At 47.2% G+C, this 20,024-nt stretch overlaps 1 protein-coding gene across 3 annotated transcripts in view; it reads left to right on the forward strand.

The window, feature by feature from the left end:
• GABRA6 (gamma-aminobutyric acid type A receptor subunit alpha6) overlaps positions 1–20,024 on the forward strand; it is a 762,885-nt gene that overhangs the window by 495,960 nt on the left and 246,901 nt on the right. For all 3 annotated transcript variants that reach the window (XM_063447494.1, XM_063447496.1, XM_063447497.1), the window contains exon 4: positions 9,560–9,780. In XM_063447494.1, coding sequence (XP_063303564.1) covers positions 9,560–9,780 — 221 coding nt within the window. The remainder of the gene's footprint in view (positions 1–9,559; positions 9,781–20,024) is intronic.

The following is a 20,024-nucleotide window of genomic DNA, read 5'->3' on the forward strand; positions in this document are numbered from 1 at the left end:
GAGTCCTCAGGAGGCGCTAGGAGCATCCTTCAACGGAGGTACCCAGCCGGGGTACCCGTCGATCCGTTACAAGCGCCAACTAGTGGCACCCAGAAAGTACTGGTTGGAACTTCTCCGAATTGGCCATGATATCCCCTTAGCAGGACATTTGGATGGTAACCACACCACTTACAGGATCACCCAGACCTTCTTTTGGCCAGGGATCTCGAAGGATGTGCGGCGTTACTGCAGCACGTGTGATGTTTGCCAACGAGTAGGGAAAAGAGGGGATCACCCTAAGGCTCGACTGTCACCTATGCCTGTGATCGAGGAACCGTTTAGCAGGGTGGCAGTCGACCTGGTGGGACCCCTACCTAACCCCAGTCCATCCGGTAAGAAATATATTCTTACCGTGGTGGACTATGCTACCCGCTACCCGGAAGCCGTCGCTCTGACGAATATCCAGGCTGACACTGTCGCCAGTGCTCTGGTTGGGATATTCACCAGAGTGGGGTTTCCTCAAGAAATACTGTCTGACAGAGGGACCCACTTTACCGCAGACTTAACCCAACAGTTATGGAAGGTCTGCTGTATTAAAACCGTTCTCAGCTCACCTTACTACCCCTAGACTAACGGTCTCTGTGAACGCTTTAATGGTACCCTGAAACAGTTACTGCGGACCTTTACAGCCGAATACAGAGACTGGGAGTGATTCCTGCCACACCTCGTGTTTGCATATCGAGAGGTAACGCAGGAATCCACTGGGTTCTCTCCGTTCGAGCTGCTCAATGGAAGGAGAGTTCGAGGCCCTCTCGACCTCATCCGGGAGCACTGGGAAGGAGAGATGGAACATGAGGGCGTCATTGTGCCATATGTTCTGGAGATGCGGGCCCAGGGTCGACAGAAACGATGGTACGATTGGGGCGCCCAACAAAGAACATTCCAGGTGGGACAGAAGGTTCTGGTGCTTAGACCAGTTAAAGGGAATAAACTCCAGACCTCCTGGCAGGGCCCTTACAAGGTGGTAGCGCAAGTCTGCGACACTACCTATGTGATTGCCAGTAGCAAGGATGAAAGGATTCAGAAATCCTTCCATGTTATTCTGTTGAAAGAATATCAAGAGACGCCAGAGGATATTGCAGCCATGTGTATTCCTGCTACTGAGGATCCCGACAGCCTACCCATCCCAGATCTTTTAGCACGCACAGAACCCAATAGCTTGCTCAGTACTGTGCAACTAGGGGAGCGCTTAAACCCAGCAGAAAAGGGTCAGATCAGACAGTTATTAACTGAAAAGGGATTAACGTTCTCTCAAGAACCAGGAAACACCACGCTAGCGACTCACTACGTAGAGACTCCAGGACAAAATCCTCTTGGACAGACCCCCTACAGAATCCCTGAGGCAGTGAAGGAGGAAATGAGGAAAGAAATCCAGGAGATGTTGAGGTTAGGAGTCATAGAGCCGTCAGATAGTCCCTGGGCCTCGCCAGTTGTTCTAGTGCCCAAAAAGGACGGAACTACCAGGTTCTGTGTGGACTATAGGCACCTCAATGACGTACAGTGACGGATGCGTACCCGATGCCCCGAGTAGACGAACTATTAGATCGCATTGCCAGGGGACGATATCTGACCACCATTGATTTGTGCAAGGGATACTGGCAGATGCCCCTGGCCAAGGAGGCTATTCCCAAGTCGGCGTTCGTCACCCTGTTTGGCCTGTACCAATTCAAGGTCAGACCATTCGGGATTAAGAACGCCTCAGCTACATTTCAGCGCTTGGTGGATAGACTCCTTGATGGCTTCCAGGACTTCGCTTGCGCGTACCTGGATGACATTGCGATCTATAGCGAAACTTGGGGGGAACACTTGAGACATGTAGAAGCCGTATTGGACCAGATTCGGGCCGCGGGCCTAACTCTGAAGCCAGAAAAGTGTCACTTCTATATGGCCGAAGTCCAGTACTTGGGACACAGGGTAGGGTGTGGGAACCAATGACAGACACACAGAGGTAAAACATCCCCACAATGCATCCTAATGTCCCTCCCTCTGTCCTGGAGATAATTGGGAAGTAATCCAATTATCTCCCAGGACAGAGGCAAAACTCCATTAACCACATGGCAGTAAAAGACAGTAAAAGACATAAAAATGTATAAAGTTACAACTGTTGCACAAAACATATACATTCTACCTATCCCCAGATAGCTTAGATCTGAGCGCACATTATTACCGAATGGCGCTCAGATCACATACAATCATTTCAATCGCCATGGAGCCAAAGTCTTTCCCATAGTCTTTTGTTACACGAATAGGCTCCATGGCATCACTATTTGGGGTAATGCTGTTCATATGGTTTAAATTACCGAATGAACAGGCATCCGGTTAAATGACCGAATGCAGAAGCAAGGAGGCTGACGGCTCAATGGTGTTCGCGCAAATAAGTGTCCGGTTCCAGTTCCATAGCTTGGGCGCTGAACACCGCTGGCCGTTCGGGACTTTAAAATGGCCGCTGCCACGTGTTCGGCAAATGAACAAAGGCCACCCAGCATTTGTCAATTAAGCTGTGGTTAACCGCAGCTTCTGGGAGGTAAATTGCCGACACACTCCCAATAAAGGTGGTCCAGTCATTCGGTTGTTTGTTCGGTAGATTGAATCTACCGACCGCCGGGCTGAAAGGCACGAACAAGCCTTTTCTGCAGGGGAAAAGAAGGCTTTTTAACATGGGGCCATAGTCCAGAGGCAACAGGCGGGCAACCAGGCTTCTCCAATGCAATGTGGCGAGTTTGGTCTTGTCACCCTGTTCTTTCCTATGCATGGACCATGCCTTCAGGGTGGGGGTTACCGTGGGATGTGAAGTGGGCGTATTCACCATTAGGTTGTTCTCCCGCCCTATTCATGGTATAGTGTGGATCGGTGATGTGAAGAAGCTTGATTCGATCTGGACCCATTGTTTAGGGTTCATGGGGTTTGCCCATTCATAGATCCTTGTGAGCGTAATAGCTTTATAGGATTCCAGGTCGGGTAGTCCTAGGCCCCCTTGTGGCTTGCTCTTTATCAGACAGTCATATTGGAGTCTAGGGGGTTTCCCTGCCCAGATAAAGGTGGTAAGCATGCGTTTAGTGTGCATGAAAAAGGATGTGGGGAGTTTGATTGTTAAGGTTTGTAGCAAGTATAGGAACTTTGGGAGGATGGTAATTTTTATGATATGGACCCTACAAAGCCACCCGAAATGTGGTTTGTTCCAGGCCTTGAGATCAAATGCTACCATGGACAGAAGGGGCGGGAAGTTGAGGTTGTATGTGCACGTCAGGTTATTGGTGAGGTGGACACCTAGGTACTTGACCAACCCTGGGGGCCAATGGAATGGATAGTCTTTGTGGAGTGCGGATTGATTGGATTGTGATAAGTGTAGGGGCAGAATTTTGATTTTGCCTATGTTAACTTTATAGCTGGAGACCGGATTATAGGTGTCTATTTCTTTCAGGAGGTGCACCAGCGAGGCCCTAGGGTCCGAGAGTGTGAATAGGAGATCGTCTACAAAGACCGAGATTTTGTATTCGTGCTGTGCTATCCCTGTCTCATGCCATTAGCTATGTGAACGGTGTCTGACAGCTGACTGTGGATGCATATCTTTGCCCCCGGGTTGGAGTAGATGGCTGCGAGCCACCCCATCCAATTCGTGCCAAAGCCCATAGCCTGTAACGTCGCCTTAAGCAAGGATCAATCCACCCTACCAAATGCCTTTTTGGCGTCTATCGTGAGTATGCAAGATGTATGAGGCTTAGAAGTTTAGTGGTGTTGTTTTTGGCTTCTCTCCCTGGCACAAACCCAGATTGATCAGGGTGGACTAGCCCCTGCAGCAAAGGTTTGAGGCGGTCAGCCAGGATCTTAGTAAATATTTTAAGGTCGATATTACTCAGGGAGATTGGCCGATAGCTCCCACATTCCGTGGGGTCCTTTCCGGGTTTAGGTATAAGGGTTACGTGGGCTGCTAGTGATTCGGCTGGGAGTGTGTGTCCTGATATGAGAGAATTGAAAGCTGTCACAAAGGGCCCTTTTAGAATGTCTGGGAATATTTGAAAGTAGTTGGCTGTAAAGCCGTCTGGTCCGGGGCTTTTTCCCATGGGGAGGTACCTAACAACTGTGGTGAACTCAGAGACATGGGGGCATAGTCTGACCATATGATTGGGCCGTATCTGCATGTTTGGATGAGATGTAGGTGTCTGTGCTGGAGGAATATCATGTCGAGTCCAGAGTAGGTGTGATTGACTGATGAGTAGTAAGAGAAGTCTCATGTTTGTGGGTGTGTGACTCTCCAAGTGTCGAAGAGATAAGAGTTGTCTAGCAACTGGGTCATTCTGTGTCTGGTAGCCGAATTGTAGGTTGCGGATTCGCAGGTTGTGTCCAGGTCAGAGTCTAGGGACATGTTGAGGTCTCCCCCCATTATTAGGATACCCTCCATGTAGTTGTCTATTTTATAGAGGTATCTGCATAGGTGTGTGCTTTGTTTGGTGTTGGGTAGATACATATTGGCAAATGTCATGAATGTGTTGCCTACTTTGCCCTTTACTATGAGCAGTCTGCCGTTCGGTTCAGCGTAGTGACTTATGTGGGTGTACGGGGTTTGAGTGCTAATAAGAATAGCTACTCCCCTAGATTTGGCCTCACCATAACAGCTGTAGTATCCTATGGGGTAGTGTCTGTTGTGGAAGGTAGGGGTCGAATTTGCTTTGAAGTGGGTCTCTTGTATGAAAGCCACGTCTGCTTTCAGTTTATGCAGTTCGTGAAGTGTCAGTGATCTTTGTTGGGGAATTGAGGCCTCTGACATTGAGGGTAATGACAGTGAGGTTCGCCATGGGTTTGGTGAAAGAAGAAGGTGTGTAGTATGTACTTCAATTCCGTAAGTAACCAAAAATAACTAAAAACAAACAAACTATATACAATGTTGCTTGTGTGCAAGTAGAGCTAGAAATTGAGATATATTGTTTGATAGATTTTATCGGCCTCGTCTGACAGCGGCTTTCCTCTTGACGGCGCGCTGGCCTCAGGGGAGCTGTATAGGCACCGCATGGGCCGTCTCTGTCGCTCCACTCGTGCTTGAGTGTAAATTTGAGGGGGGTATCGTAGTGGGTATAAAGGTGAATCAGGCTATAGAGTATCAGTGGTGGGACAGGGGTAGATCACCGGCCAGGCCTGGATCGATAGGGAGCGTGGACTGGGCTGGTGCTGGTAAGGTCAGCCCGGCTCACAGTATGTGAGGGGTATACATCTCAATTTCTAGCCATTACAAACCATTAAACAGTTATCCCGCTATCTTTTAACAAGTATCTTAGCTGCGCTTGGTACTTATAGTATATCAACTTCAAGTCTGCCTGGTCTGCAGCTTGGTGTGCTCTGTCTTAAGAACACCACCGGGGTAGCGAGTATTTGGGGGGTCAGGGGGGAGGGGAGTAAGGTGGGTGGGGGCATAGAATAACTGTTGTGGCACATAGAGTTCAGTATTACCAGGGTGTAATGGGTATACTTCCGCTGCTGTCTCTTCCTCTCCTGGTTTACAGGTCTCGCATATGGGGTAACAAGTGTCCCTCATTGGGTTGAACTTTGTCTTTTGACATCTATTGTTCCTTGTGTAATCGGAGCTGCACACAGGGTAGAGTAGAGCGAAGTGGGAGCCAGTGTCAGGCTCTGGAGGCTAGCGGTTGGGGTCTTGCTCTCCCGGTAGTTGGCTGGCAAGGTCCATGTCCCCCGCAGTGGTAGGCAAACTGGTCCTTAGTCTTGACAGTCTCCAACAACGTAAACGGGCTACGATTGAGTAACAGTTCACTTAGTGCCGTTGGGGGTAGGGTGTGTGCCTCCTTGTGGGGTAGGTGGGTGTTCTGGCCAGCCTAGTAGTGCGCTTAGTTTTGCGGCCCAGTCCATTTGCCCGATTATCTGTATCTGGTGTTGGTTTGGTGCTTGTTTATGTCCTAGCGAGGACTGTAGTCAGCTCCGTCTATGTGGGTACCCGGTGGCCGGTGTTCTTATAAGAGTGTCTCTTTAGTGGGGGGAAGGGCCGGCTTGTGGCCTGGAGCCCCATAGGGTAGCAGTGATCCCAGTGTATGTTGCCGTGATGGCTAGGGGGAAACCCCATCTGTACCTTATGTTTCTAGATCTCAGGAGATCTGTAAACGGTTTCATCACCCTTCTGGCTTGGAGAATCATCCAGGATAAGTCAGGGTATATCTTCACTGGTGTGCTGTGGTACAGGAGGGGTTGGGAGGTCTGTCTTAGGTTTCGGAGGATGTCTTCTTTGATCCCAAAGTAGTGCAGTCTGCAAATTACATCTCTTGGAGTGTCTACGGACAGGTTTCTTGGTCTGAGTGCTTTATGGGCTCTGTCCAGCAATATGGGCACTGCTACTTCCCTTTGAAGGATGAGGTTAAAAAGTTCTTGGAGGGTGCCAGGGAGATAATCTCCCTCTGATTCAGGAAGGCCCTTGATCCTAAGGTTGTTACGGCGTCCTCTATTGTCTAGGTCATCTAACGATCTGTACATCGCTGCCATTTGCATGTTATGAGCTGCTACTGTGCACAGTAACATAGCTACAAACCCTGCAAAGCAGTCATGTTCATTTTCTATGGACCCTTTCGTTAACCCTGTCACTGACCTGCTTGACCTCTGTGGAGATGTCATCCATTTTCTTTTGGAACGTCACCTCCAGTTTCTGTAGCATTGTGGCTAAATCTTGTTTAGAAGGGAGGTTTCTGAGAATTTCCTTCAGGTCCCTGTCCCTGTCTGTTGCCTGCAACAGGCTCTCGGATGTCGCTGGGCTGGATGGTGGTGATGTTAATTCTGGCGGGTAGTCCGGCGCCATGTTTGGCCCTTGTACTTCGGCTTGTTAGTCGGTGTGATCCCTGAAATATTTAGTCAGGGCACTCGTTTTCAACCTCACTTGTTTGCCTGAGGGTTGGGAGGCAGTGGAGGTTCGTTTTGGGTGTCCCATGTCAATTAGAGTGCCTGATGGCTGTGGATTGCTGTTCTCTTTGCCAGAGCTCAGCTAACAAGCGTCCATGCGAGCTTACGGTTGGCTCCGCCCCCCATTTTTAGCACTTTTATATTTGTTTTCTTTTGTTTCCATAATAACAATTATAACTTATTGTTAATGCTTTGACACTGAACTGGGTCCCCTTACTCTCTTCAGGTCTACACCTGAAGATGTCCTCCTTCTGCATTTATTGTATCAAGTTTGTCACTATTTGGATGGATTCAATTAATTAGTGCATCAAATGATGCTCCCATTCAAAGGGAGGAATGTATATCTCTAATGCAGGAGTAGGGACTTCAGTTTAATTACATCCTGTAGCGGAGGCCTGATATTCCACAGGTTAACTCCACTATAGATCCCAGTGAGGCTCAGGAACAAGTAGTAAAAACACCATGAAGCAGCAATTCCAGCAAATAAAGTAATCCATGAATATCCCTATACAGATCCCAATGACTGGACGACACACAGCATCAGGTGCAGAACTCATGTTTAATGGCAGGGACTCTGCTTTTATGCATTGCTCCCCTGCAAGGGAGACACCCAAAGGCAATTAGGCATTAACCAATCATATATCGGTTACATCCCACAGATTCCCTCCTTTCTGCTTGGGAGATAATTGAGTTTCTTACTGTATCTCCTCAATTATCTCCAAGCTGAAACTTATACATTTTTATACAATTTTACAACTTTATGATTTTGTATCACACAGGAATAAAACTTATATTTTTTATGAACCACACAACTTGGGGAAAACATATTAAAAATGTGTACAAATCGGTTCAGTGGTTCCTGAGATGTTGAAAAAGTCTCTTTGCACCGACCGCACGCCTGTTTGCATGCCCAAAACAGTTCCACAGATTCAGGCTGTGGTCGGTCTATTTCTGCCTTGAAAATTGACAAAGTCCCATCCGAAGGCAACGTTCGAATAGTCGAACGCACTTCGACTTCTGTCGAAGTGTCGAAGTAGAACGGGGTTAAACTGCTGCGGTGGTCGTTAGTCGAGTGGCAGTCTATTTCCCATGAAAAAGATGACAAAGTCCCATTCGAACGGGTGTTTGAATCTTCTAACTGGACTTAGTCTCCAGCCGCAGTGTTAAAAGGGTAGGGGAAGGTACAGGTCAGCGGTGTTCGTTCAGATGTGTGGCCGCTTTCCGTTCCAGGGATTTGACGGCACACACCGCTGACCGCGTTCGACTGCATTAAAATGGCCGCCGCCACATGTTCGATTGTCTAATGGCGGCCACTTCGACTACTTCGGCACTTCGGCTGTATCCGAAGTGCCATATCAAACGTACCCATTCTTTGCACCACACAATTAAAAGGCCAGAAACAGTTTTTGTCTTTAAGTGCAAGGCAAGGCGGATGATGGCAATAAAACAAAGGGTAGAGGTTCTCAGGTAACATGGTAAGTGGCTCATGCAGATCAAATGCCAAACAGGGGCATCTGTTACAGATGGGACAGCCAAAAAGGGGTTCCGCTACACATCCAATGATTGGGACAAACCTTGAGCGTCTAGTGAGGTCAGGTAAATGTCAATTGTTTTTAAACTTGCTTGACTACTGATCATTAGATGGCATCGGCAACATACTACAGGGTTGTGGTACTTAGAGTGCTTCTTTAAACCATGCATATGTATTATATATTGCATTATAGGCTGTTATGGCAGCCTGTATATTAAATGCTGCTTGTGTTAATATGCTGATCAGAAACATCCTTGCTTTTTCCTATCCTTCTGTTTGCTGTGATGCAGCCCTGTGGTTTTTTATTTTATTTCATGCATGCTGGGTGCTCTACAGTATGAATGATGGTCTGACAATTTATAGTAACTCTATTTGAGGTAGAAGACCTTTCCTTGCAGAGAAATGTGTTTCTCCACAAAAATGAGGATTCATTTTGAAATAAAAAGGTATATGACATTGCTTTAAAATACATTTTGTATTCCAAAGCCATTGAAGAAAGGGGGGAGTCATGGAGTTAAAATATTTGTTCTACTATTTTCCCATCTTCTCCATTTCATCAGACATAACAGAATGGTGTTTTTCCAAATTCTGTATTTTAAAATATTATTAACATGTAAAACCAAAGCTCTCTGGAGAGTAAAGGATTTCAAAAAGTATTTAATACCATTATTGTTACATAGTGTCAAAATGGCTTGTCCTCAAATTTTAAGCAAAATATACTTTGATAAAATAAAGAAATTAACTAAAAAAATAAATTTGCAAGATGGTATTTAGATTTCAAAATTAAATACCTAATTTCAATTCCTTCACTCTATTTTGTATTGTGTATTTGCATATAATTATTACACAGATTTTCAGCTCCTTTGAACATTCAAACCATTCTATATTGCTTGATTAACTTTTTGTTCAGTGAATCATTAATTAAATGGATTGTTATCCCATCCCCCAATATAAGCTTTTTAAAGTAACTACTTAATGATAATAGGATTAAAATCATTATGTGACAGAAGTATGGCTAACATGCTATTTAGGTTGTCTGTTAAATTACTGAGTTTGGTGTTTTGGACTGAAACTTTAATGGTCTTAATTTTACTGCAGGAATATACAATGGATGTGTTTTTCCGTCAGACATGGATTGATGAAAGACTTAAATTTGATGGTCCTACAGAAATACTTAGGTTAAATAACTTAATGGTCAGTAAAATCTGGACTCCAGATACATTTTTCAGAAATGGAAAAAGATCTCTATCTCACAACATGACAACTCCAAATAAGCTTTTCAGAATCATGCAGAATGGGACAATTCTCTACACAATGAGGTGAGATTATTTATTTTTATTTTTTAAATCTAATGTTTTCTTAAATATTTTTAAAGAAAGATATCAAAATACTTGGTAAACAATTACCAGATTTTACTAATTACATGACATAAAGTCATGATTTTATTAAGGACACGGAGGCTTATCTCTTTCTTTTATTCCTCAGCAACAAAGAAAGCTATAATTCATATTATAGAAAAAATGAACAAATACCCTCACAAGGTTAATCATTACATCACTATATCTTAGCCTGTGGGAACAGTCCACATATGATATACTCCCACGTGACCCCCCCCCCTCTTCCTCTTTCCTGTTGATGCCGAAGCTAATAATCAATGACAACAACTAACAAAAACAAACTTAATCAAACACAAAACAAACGGGTAGCCGAATTCTTGGCGACTAATCCTTCCGCGAGAAGACGGATCTTCGGGAACTGATCCTTTCGAACTGTGGAAGATGTCGGTATTGCCGGGAGGTGTCATTGCATTTCAGGGTAGAAGGGACAGAGAGAACAAATGGTAAAATATGTTCTCACCAACTATTTTCATATTATCATACTATTGAACTATGAAGTTATATTTAAATTAAGCATATAGTAGGTAGCCATCTGTTAGTACTCACAAACCTTACAGGCGACAATTCATCCATTTACAATTAATACCTATTACGTATCTGGGTTGGGATACAAAAACTCCAAACGTGATCTGGGTGGGCTTAATACTCCAAACGTGATCTGGGTGGTCCTTAATAAAATCATGACTTTACGTCATGTAATTAGTAAAATCCGGTAATTTTATTAAAGGATATGGAGACTCCTATTAGGCTAGTTCAAAGCTGTGAAATAACCATAGATGACACATGTTCTGTAGGCTAAAAATAACATTCTTTAAACGTAGATTCACGAGACCAATCTACCATTCTAAGAAGATCTTTTAACTTATCTTTAACCAAATTGAAAACCTTTGAAGCCATGGCTCCTCTAGTAGAGTGAGCGCCATACACAGATGTATCTGTGTGGGCCGAAGTCATTATCCATTTCACCCAGTGGGCTAGCGTTACTGTAGATACAGGGCTATGAGGCCTTTTGGTAGCCAAAAACAATTCCTGATGTATCGTACTCCTGAATCCCAGGGTTCATTTTTCGTATTCCTGTAGACAGGCCACTGGGCAGAGTTTAACATTATGTGGAAATGAAGGATAGGAAACTGAAGTAATTGATGACTTTGTACGTCTTGAAATGTTGAATAACACTCCTGTGGGAGTAAAGGAGCGTGCAGCTATGTCTAGTGCTCGAACATCTGAAACTCTTTTGCAAGATGTCAGGCAGAGAAGCATGGCCAGTTTTGCTGACAGCTGTTTAAGCGCGAGTCCTTCATTCCGTGACCAAGATTCCAATAAACGGAGGACCATGTTCACATCCCACAACGGCATGTATCAAGGTTGAGGTGGTCGAGAAAATTTTATACCTCGTAGGAGTCTGCACACCAACAGTTGTTGACCAGCCGGAGTCCCATCTAGTCCACGATGGCCCGCAGAGATTGCCGATCTATAGACATTAATGGTACGGTAAACCAAACCCTGGTTATACAGCTTGGTAAGGAAACGTACATACAGGATCCACCTATAGTTCCATGCACTACTCCATCCATTCCAGGCATAGTGGTAGGAATGTCTTGTTCCAGGGGTCCATGCTCCTGCAGTAGGTCGAGAGCTACTTGTGGAACATCCAGTATGACCCAGGGTACCCGGAAAGGAGCCACGATAAGAGTCTGAGGTGCCCCTGAACCAGAAGGGAGTGTGGATTGCCCTCTGGATCCAGTAAAAGGTGTGAGACATCAGGTAGTAATCTCGGAAGATCGATGGACATCTCCATGAGTGAAGGAAACCAAGGTTGAGCAGTCCAGAATAGAGTTATGAGGACCAGTGATGCTTGAGCATGTCTGAGATGTACATGTGTCCGAGCCATGAGGGAGAAAGGAGGAAATGCATACAATCGACTTCTCGGCCAGTGTTGGAGAAAGACATCTGCTGCTAGAGCATCTGGGTCCGGCCTCCAGGTAAAGAATGCTGGTAATTGGGAGTTTAAACGAGACGCGAACAGGTTGATGTACATCGGGCCCCAAAGCGTTTGAAGTCGTAGGAATATTTTGTGATCCAGACGCCAATCACTGGCGTCTCGCAGATGTCTGGAGTACCAGTCTGCTACTATATTGGACAGGCCAGGAATGTATTCCGCTTGGACTGAAATATTGCCAACCAGGCATTATTGCCAAAACTCCTTGGCCAGGTCCGTCAGGATCCTTGATTTCGTGATTTAGCGGACTGCAGATATATTGTCCATTCGCAGGACAATCAAGCAGTTGGTTGCGGCCCTGAGGAGGCTCTTCAAGGCAAATGACCCTGCCATAAGTTCCAGGCTGTTGAGGTGCAGCTCTTTTTCTGAGTATGATCATATTCCTCTGGTGGACATAGGACCGCAGCACGCTCCCCAACCGCGCGTACTCGCATCGGACTCTATGATGAAGTCCAGGGCAGTTCCGAAGATTGCTCTGCCGTTCCATGCTTACATGTGTTGCATCCCCCAGGTGAGTTCCTGTTTGGTCGTGTAGTCGAGCGGAACGGAGTTGGAGTATGAGTGACCCAAATGTAAGTGTGTGGCATTTAGCCGTTGTAGGGCCCTGTAGTGAAGAGGCCCCGGGAAGGAGGCCTGGATGGAGGCTGAGAGGAGGCCGGTAATCCTTGCCAACTGCCGTAAAGTTAATATTGGGTTTGCCAATGTCCTGCGGATCTCCTTTTTGATGTTCTTGACCTTCACGGGTGGTAAACTGGGCGTCCCATTTGTCGCGTCTATGTTAAATCCCAGAAACTCCATGTTTTGAGATGGGGTTAATAACGACTTTTCCCAATTGATTAAAATCCTAAATTTTGTAGTAGAGACAGTGCCCAAGAGAGGTGTTGTCGAAGCTGGTGGGCATCGCGTGCCATGATCAGCATATCGTCCAGATATGTGATCATCCACATGCCCCTGCTGCGTAGGAGAGCGACCACAGGCTTCAGCAGTTTGGTGAAGCACCAAGGGGCCGATGAGAGTCCAAAGGGGAGGCACTGGAATCTCCACGTCATCTGGAAATTGAAGAAGGTGGTGACAGTTTTCCGCAATGGGGATTGTGAGATAGGCGTCTTGTAGGTTTAGTTTGACCATCCAGTCCCCTAACCTGAGGAGGTCCTGCAGGTAATGGATTACCTCCATCTTGAAATGGTGGTACCGGACTAATCTGTTTAGGGGCTGCGTGTTGATGACCGGTTGCACCCCCCTGCACTACTTGGGTACCAGAAAAAGGTTGCTCATGAAACCGGGGGAAGATGGTGGGACCTGATAGATCACGCCCTTTTCTTGCAGCGCGAGAATTTCCTTGCCCTGTCCTGTGCGGAGAATACTATCCGGTGTGGTCTGGAGATTTGGACGGGGCGATGTACAAACTCGATGTGGTAACCTAGAATAGTGTTTAGGACCCAAACATCTGTTGTTAGTTGGCACCAGACATCTATAAAGTGGAACAGTCTGCTTCCCACAAGTGACATACACGGCGAAGGGGGTGATAGAACTCTCACCATAAGGGCATCGTCCACACGAGGCACCCCTGGTCCCTCGAGACTGCCATGGTCTGCCCCTGACCAGGAAGAAGGGTGTAGGCAATTTGTTCTCTGGAGGCTGGAATTTAGTCATGGTGGGGCCTTGGTATCCCCAGTAGGAACCCCAGGATGAATGGCCGGGCAGACGGCCCCAATGTCTGCCGGCCCCACCAAAAGTTTTGGGAGAGAACACTCTCTTTATGTTTGTCTGTGCCTTGTCTAGGGCTGTAAATGTATTTACATATATTCCCAGCTCCTTCACGAAATTATCTCCGAACAGGAGGCCTTTTGCCTGCAGCCCAGGCTCAGCTAAGGCCATATTAACGAGTTTGGGCTCAATCTTCATAAGGATAGTCTTACGCCACTCAATGGCCAATGCGGCATTAGCATCGCTGATAAGGCATATAGAGCATTGGACCCAACCTATTGGCAGTGGCGTAAGGAGTAGTCAAGCCCCTTTTTTTGGAATTTTCCCAGGAATTGGGCCACTTTGGGGTCTATGTCCGGCATGGCGCAGGCCATGTCGGGGACCGTAGGGCACGGGCATTCTGCCTGAAGATTATTCCTTGTGGCCTTATCCAGGGTTTTCCTGATTCTGGCCACTATATATCATGCCACGCGTTTGGTCGTGTACCATTTGGCCGACCTTGTGTTTTGCAAGGTATCGGGGTCAAACAGGGGTTCGCCCTGCAGGTCTAGGATAGCGGACGCAGTATGGTCAGTGGCTATGACCGATTTGCGTGCCAGGCTATGGTCCGGAGAACAAACCTCGGATTCACTGGAGCTGACTTCGTCTGACTCATTCGAGACCTCCTCAAAATCCGAACCAGAGTTGGAAGAATCTGTTAGTGCTTTTTGCCCTTTTCCATGTCTGCGCCGCTTTTCCCGGAGGGTGGCTCGTTTTCGTGGGGGCCCCACGACCTCAGTGATGACAGGACGCAACCTGTCCGTCAATTTGTTTTTGGAGGTATGCGTGCCCACGTTGTGGGTTTTGCTTGTGGACTTACGGCCACCCTGGTGTATTGGCCTATCCTCAGAGGCCTTAGGGCAGGATATAGCGGGGTTTTGTTTGGACGCCATGATGGCGTTGGTAATGGAGGTGGATATGTTATCTGATATGGCCCCCATAGCAGAGTAAAAAGCTTGGGTGACCGATTTGGTCATGGTAGCATCTAGGAGTGAGTGGAACTACCTCATCCCCATGAAGGGACTGGGGTCCAAGCTCAGTGGCTAGGTGGTGACTAGTGACACCCTCATCCCTAGTGGGGGCAGTGCCTGGGTAATCTTTAGGGGCCTGCATACTGAAGTGCTAACAGGGGTGAGTGGCAGGGCAAAATACACAGCAGAGTGAAGGTGATTTCAGGGCACTAACAGTTCTGCCTGTGAAACTCCCAGCGTTTGGTTATACACTGCAGTGACAGGTCAGAAACTGTCAAGGCAAAGGCAAGGCACAAGAACAAAACTGCGCTGTCAGCTTACTGAGTGTTCCCTCAGGAATGGCTTCTGGGGCGGACTGGCAAGCTGACAGGCAGGTAGATGGACCAATCAGCTCGCGCAACCCCTAATGAGCCGCGCGAGCAGAGGAAAAAGAGTGGCAAAATGTCTTTGCCACACACAGTATGGCTGCCGCGACTGCACATGTGTGAGCAGCACCCGGTCACGAGAAAGGGCCCAGACGGAATGAGCAGTTCCAGAGGAGGTACCCTGAGCCTGAGTGGCCGGGTGCCATGACCGGAAGGCGTGCGGGTAATAAACTACCCGAAGAGAAGTAGGGAACAAAGGGTAGTGCTAGAGCGACTTACCCACAGAGGGACCCCTCAGAGGGGGCCCAGTATTCATACAGAATCACAGAAAAACCCCACAAATACAGCATTAATCAGTGAAACAATCAAAATAGCATATACAGTAGTCAGAGATTGCAAATCAAAAACATATGGTGGTACTTAGCTGAGGCTGCAGCAAAGAAAGAGGAAGAGATGGGGGTCACGTGGGAGTATATCATATGTGGACTGTTCCCATAGGCTAAGATATGTAATGTCGGTGATGTAATGAGGGTATTTGTTCATTTTTTCTATAATATGAATACCTTAGCTTTCTTTGCTGCTGAGGAATAAAAGAAAGAGGTAAGCCGAATATGAGCCTCTGTGTCCTTTAATAAAATCCATACTTAACATGTACTTGTAGCTCTGTGTCATTAAACTTTAGTGATGTGTTGTGTTAGAACAACATCAGTGATGCATAAATGATTGGGCCACACCTAAAGCATCCAGGGAGATCAGATCAGTATCAGGTAATTTGAAAACTGCTTGACTACTTATCCTTAGACTACTATCAATTGCCCACCCTCAGTTTGCAAGCTAGAAAAGCTGCAAGTGTAATTCAACTGTTGTCAAGAAGATCAGAGTGTGTAACAAATTAAGAATCAAAAGAGAAATATAGAATAACTTTGTTTTGTGCACATCCAGGGGAAAGCCTGTTTACAATCCTTCAACTCCTCTCAAGTTGTTTATATGCATTGGTGATAAGTTGGGGGGATTGTGTGCGTCAAAGCTCTGGGTGCTTGCGAGACCTCTATCACATGTTCTGCAGCTCTGCACCTGGCTGAGCTGCAGACCAGAGGTGCTCTTTCTTTCCTGGGCACACTGAATGGAGGGACACTACACCCATAAGCATTAAGGGCAAGTCACTGGGCCCCCTCCTGGTTTCTGTCCCTGTCCCTGTTCCCCCATCCCCCTTCCACCCAGAAGAAGAGTATCAGGCAAGGCCAATACTAAGGATTGAAAAAAAATACACCTCTGAACAGGCATCTGCTATGTAACTACTACACTCGGAAACCAAATAGAAAGAATTATAACACAAATATACTTACAGCTTAATGCCTCTTCAGTCTGGGACTGCGCTGATAAACATCTCCCCAAGAGGTCTGGTGCAGCCTCAACATAACACAAAGCAATGTTGGGGCACCAAGGCCAAGGGCTCCTTGTAATGGAGCTTCCTGTACCCCGGTTGTGTACCTCCGCTGACGGATACTCCTAGTGCTTACTGAGTGCTTCAAGCACTTTTTCCAGACAACGTAAGTACTGCAGACCCCACAAACCGCCACAGCTTGGTTGGGGTCTCGCTGTCTCCTACCCACCCTGGATCTATGACAAGGCTCCAGATTCCAGTGGGTGAACCGCTCTTCCATCAGAAAGCATAGCAGGAACAGCTCTTACAATAGCTAGTGATTATCCAAGGGAGTACGATGATCATAGCAATCCCGTGTAGTGTTTTTGTCCATAAAAAATAAAAATAAAAAATACTTGAACATCAAAAATTATTTCAGTGTTTCAAAGTAATCTGATTGTATCTTACACATCAAAAATATTCTTAAAAACACTCTAAAACACTAGTTATAATAAAAATACATAAATAAGCTCAGTAATACACATTCATTAAAGGGACACTCCAAGCACCCAAACCACTTCTGCCCATTAGAGTGGTCTGGGTGCTCCCATCACCCTTAACCCTGCAACTGTAATTATTGCAGGGTTGCAGGGTTAACTCCAGGGTTGCAGGGTTAACTCCACCCCACTAGAGGGCACTTCCTGGTTCCTAGCACAGGAAACCTGTGCTAGAGCCTCGCTGGACGTCCTCATGCTGTGTGAGGACCTCCAGCGTCGCTCATTTCCCCATAGGTCTCCTCAGCCGGTGGGCGGGATCAGTCTCGCCCACCGGCCGACGGAGTCAGAAGGAGGAGCGGCGCAGAGGAGGAAGCAGCGACGAGGGACATCCCTTAAGCAACTGGGAGGATTGTTTTCCTGGCACTGGAGTTTCCCTTTTAAAAAAGGGTTCAAACATATTGTGACGGTAGTAGTTTATATCACTGTAGCGAAAGCCACTTTGCCACTGTGTTTTGGAGGGGGCTGCTTGCCCGCCTCTTACCCTGTGACTACGGTCCCTGGGCGATTTGGCCCTTTATGCACGGTATTTGGGCATACTGTGGGTTATTGGGCTGCCCCAGGATTATGGGCCCTCTCATCAGCCCATACGAAACTTAAACCCCATGGCGTTTGAACTGTCTTTGTGGCATCTGAGCGCTGTTTGGATATGTTGAGCGCTCAGATCCAAGCCATCTGGGGATGGGCTGAATGTGGGGGTTCTGTTTAGTATAACAGGAGTTATGTATTTTTATGTCTTTTGGTGGTTGCTGGTAACATGTGCTTAATGGAGGCTGTGTTTGTCCCTGGATATAATTAAATCAGCTTCTCCATTGTCTCCAGGATAGAGGATTCTGGGGAACTAGTTTGAGCTGTAAAAACCATGCTTCCAGAAGGTCAAATGCACATTTGTACTAACTTTTGAACCCCTGGTCCAATTCGTATGAATTTTGAGTATGTTGTTCCCCCGAATGGATTGATTGTGAATATGTATTTTTATGCGAATGTGATGTATATTTTGGGAGTTATGAATGTTGTGTAAAAACTGTATTTTCCCTACCTATGATAATTGTATTTCCCTGTGTGTACAGATAATTAGTTTACAGGTAGAGGGGAGGGCTATGTGTGGGATGTAACTATTGTGTGATTGGTTAATGTACGTTACTGTGTGTGTCCCTCCCCTTCATGGGAGCACCTAATAAAAAGGGCTGCAAGCTAGCAGCCAGGGAGTTCTATTTTTACCCTCAACTTGAGTCCTGTCTCTTATTGGGGGAATCTGCTAGGCATATTCGCTTGCTATAATCACTGAGCTCTTGTAAGAGCTTGTTCCTGCTTCGTTCTGAAGGGAGATAGCTGCAGCCTGCGGAGCTTATGGTGTCTGGTGGAGTGCTTGGAGTCCTCTGGAAGCGCAAGGAGCATCTTTCAACGGAGGTACCCAGTCGGGGTGCCAGTGGATCCGTTACATTGGTGGCAAGCGGTGGGATGGCGTCCTTGTGCGAGGAGAAGCAGCTCAGAGACACTGGTAAACGTGTGGAGTTGTGCAGCGTCCCTATCTTCAGCAACATAATGGAACCAGCAGTGGCTACAGCAAGCATGGCATATAGCTACTCCATACTAGAGTTTGGCACGATGGTAGGGTTGCACCTGAAGTTTTACGGACCCAATCCAGAGGAGAAATACGTGCGGTTCGTGTGGGACATGGTGACCCGGAACCTACAACACAGGGCATTGAGGGAAGGCCAGTGGGCACGTTGGGAGAAACTCCAGCCACAGGTAGAATGGGACGAGGAAGAAACCGAGGTGGCCGGTGGAGATGGGACCGAGGTCTCTCTATCGGCCCTACAGGGATGCTGGGCACCCGGCCCAGATCCCCAGCGGCAGTATGTTTTACAGGGAGGGGAGACAGTCGGTCTCACTCCCCAGCGGCAGAATGTGTTATTGGAGGAAGAGACAACTGGTCTCCCTCCCCAACAGCAACCAGAGGTACCCGAGGTAGAGGACCTCATAGACTGGTCCTGGGAGGACCCCCTGCAGGCAGGTGGAGATGGGACCGAGATCTCTCCACCAGCCCTACAGGGATGCTGGGCAACTGGCCCAGATCCCCAACTAGAGCTGGAGTTACAGAAAGTGGAGAGCATCGACCTCCCCCCCAGCAGCAGCCGGAGTACCAGGGGGAGGTAAGTGATATTTCTCCTCCCCAGTCAACTCCTTTGTTCCCTGACCCCCCAGCAGAAGAGCTGGCAACTGGGCAGAGCGCCGCTGGCCTCTGTCCTCCCTTGTTTCCTTCCCCTGAGCCTGACTTTCTACAGGCTGCCCCAGCGGAAGAGCTGGCAACTGGGCAGAGCACCGCTGGCCTCTGTCCTTCCTTTTTTCCTTACCCTGAGACTACCCCAGCTCTGACCCCGGAGCAGAGCACATCGGGCATCTGGCCCCCAAGTACTCACAGCCATTTGCCCAGCAAGGCCGAGGGTGCAACAGTTTCACCCCACAACTTGGGTCCTACAGGCGAGTATGACTTATTGTGGGGGGGCTATTCTGTGAATTCTTTATTGTGGGGGGGCTACACTGCTAAATTTGTTTTGTGGGTTAGACCCTCTGTGAACTATGTACCGTGGGTGGGCCATTCTGTGAATTCTTTATTGTGGGGGGGCTACACTGCTAAATTTGTTTTGTGGGTGGGCTACTCTGCTAATTTTGTTTTATGGGTGGGCTGCCCAACTAATCTAGGTACTGACCGGCAGAAGGTCAGGTACCTGGTTAGTCTACCCCCGAATGGGAAGATATGTAGCGAAAGCCACTTCGCCACTGTGTTTTGGAGGGGGCTGCTTGCCCGCCTCTTACCCTGTGACTACGGTCCCTGGGCGATTTGGCCCTTTATGCACGGTATTTGGGCATACTGTGGGTTATTGGGCTGCCCCAGGATTATGGGCCCTCTCATCAGCCCATACGAAACTTAAACCCCATGGCGTTTGAACTGTCTTTGTGGCATCTGAGCGCTGTTTGGATATGTTGAGCGCTCAGATCCAAGCCATCTGGGGATGGGCTGAATGTGGGGGTTCTGTTTAGTATAACAGGAGTTATGTATTTTTATGTCTTTTGGTGGTTGCTGGTAACATGTGCTTAATGGAGGCTGTGTTTGTCCCTGGATATAATTAAATCAGCTTCTCCATTGTCTCCAGGATAGAGGAT

Source organism: Pelobates fuscus, chromosome 3 (genome assembly GCF_036172605.1).
Source record: "Pelobates fuscus isolate aPelFus1 chromosome 3, aPelFus1.pri, whole genome shotgun sequence".
Classification (NCBI taxonomy): domain Eukaryota; kingdom Metazoa; phylum Chordata; class Amphibia; order Anura; family Pelobatidae; genus Pelobates; species Pelobates fuscus.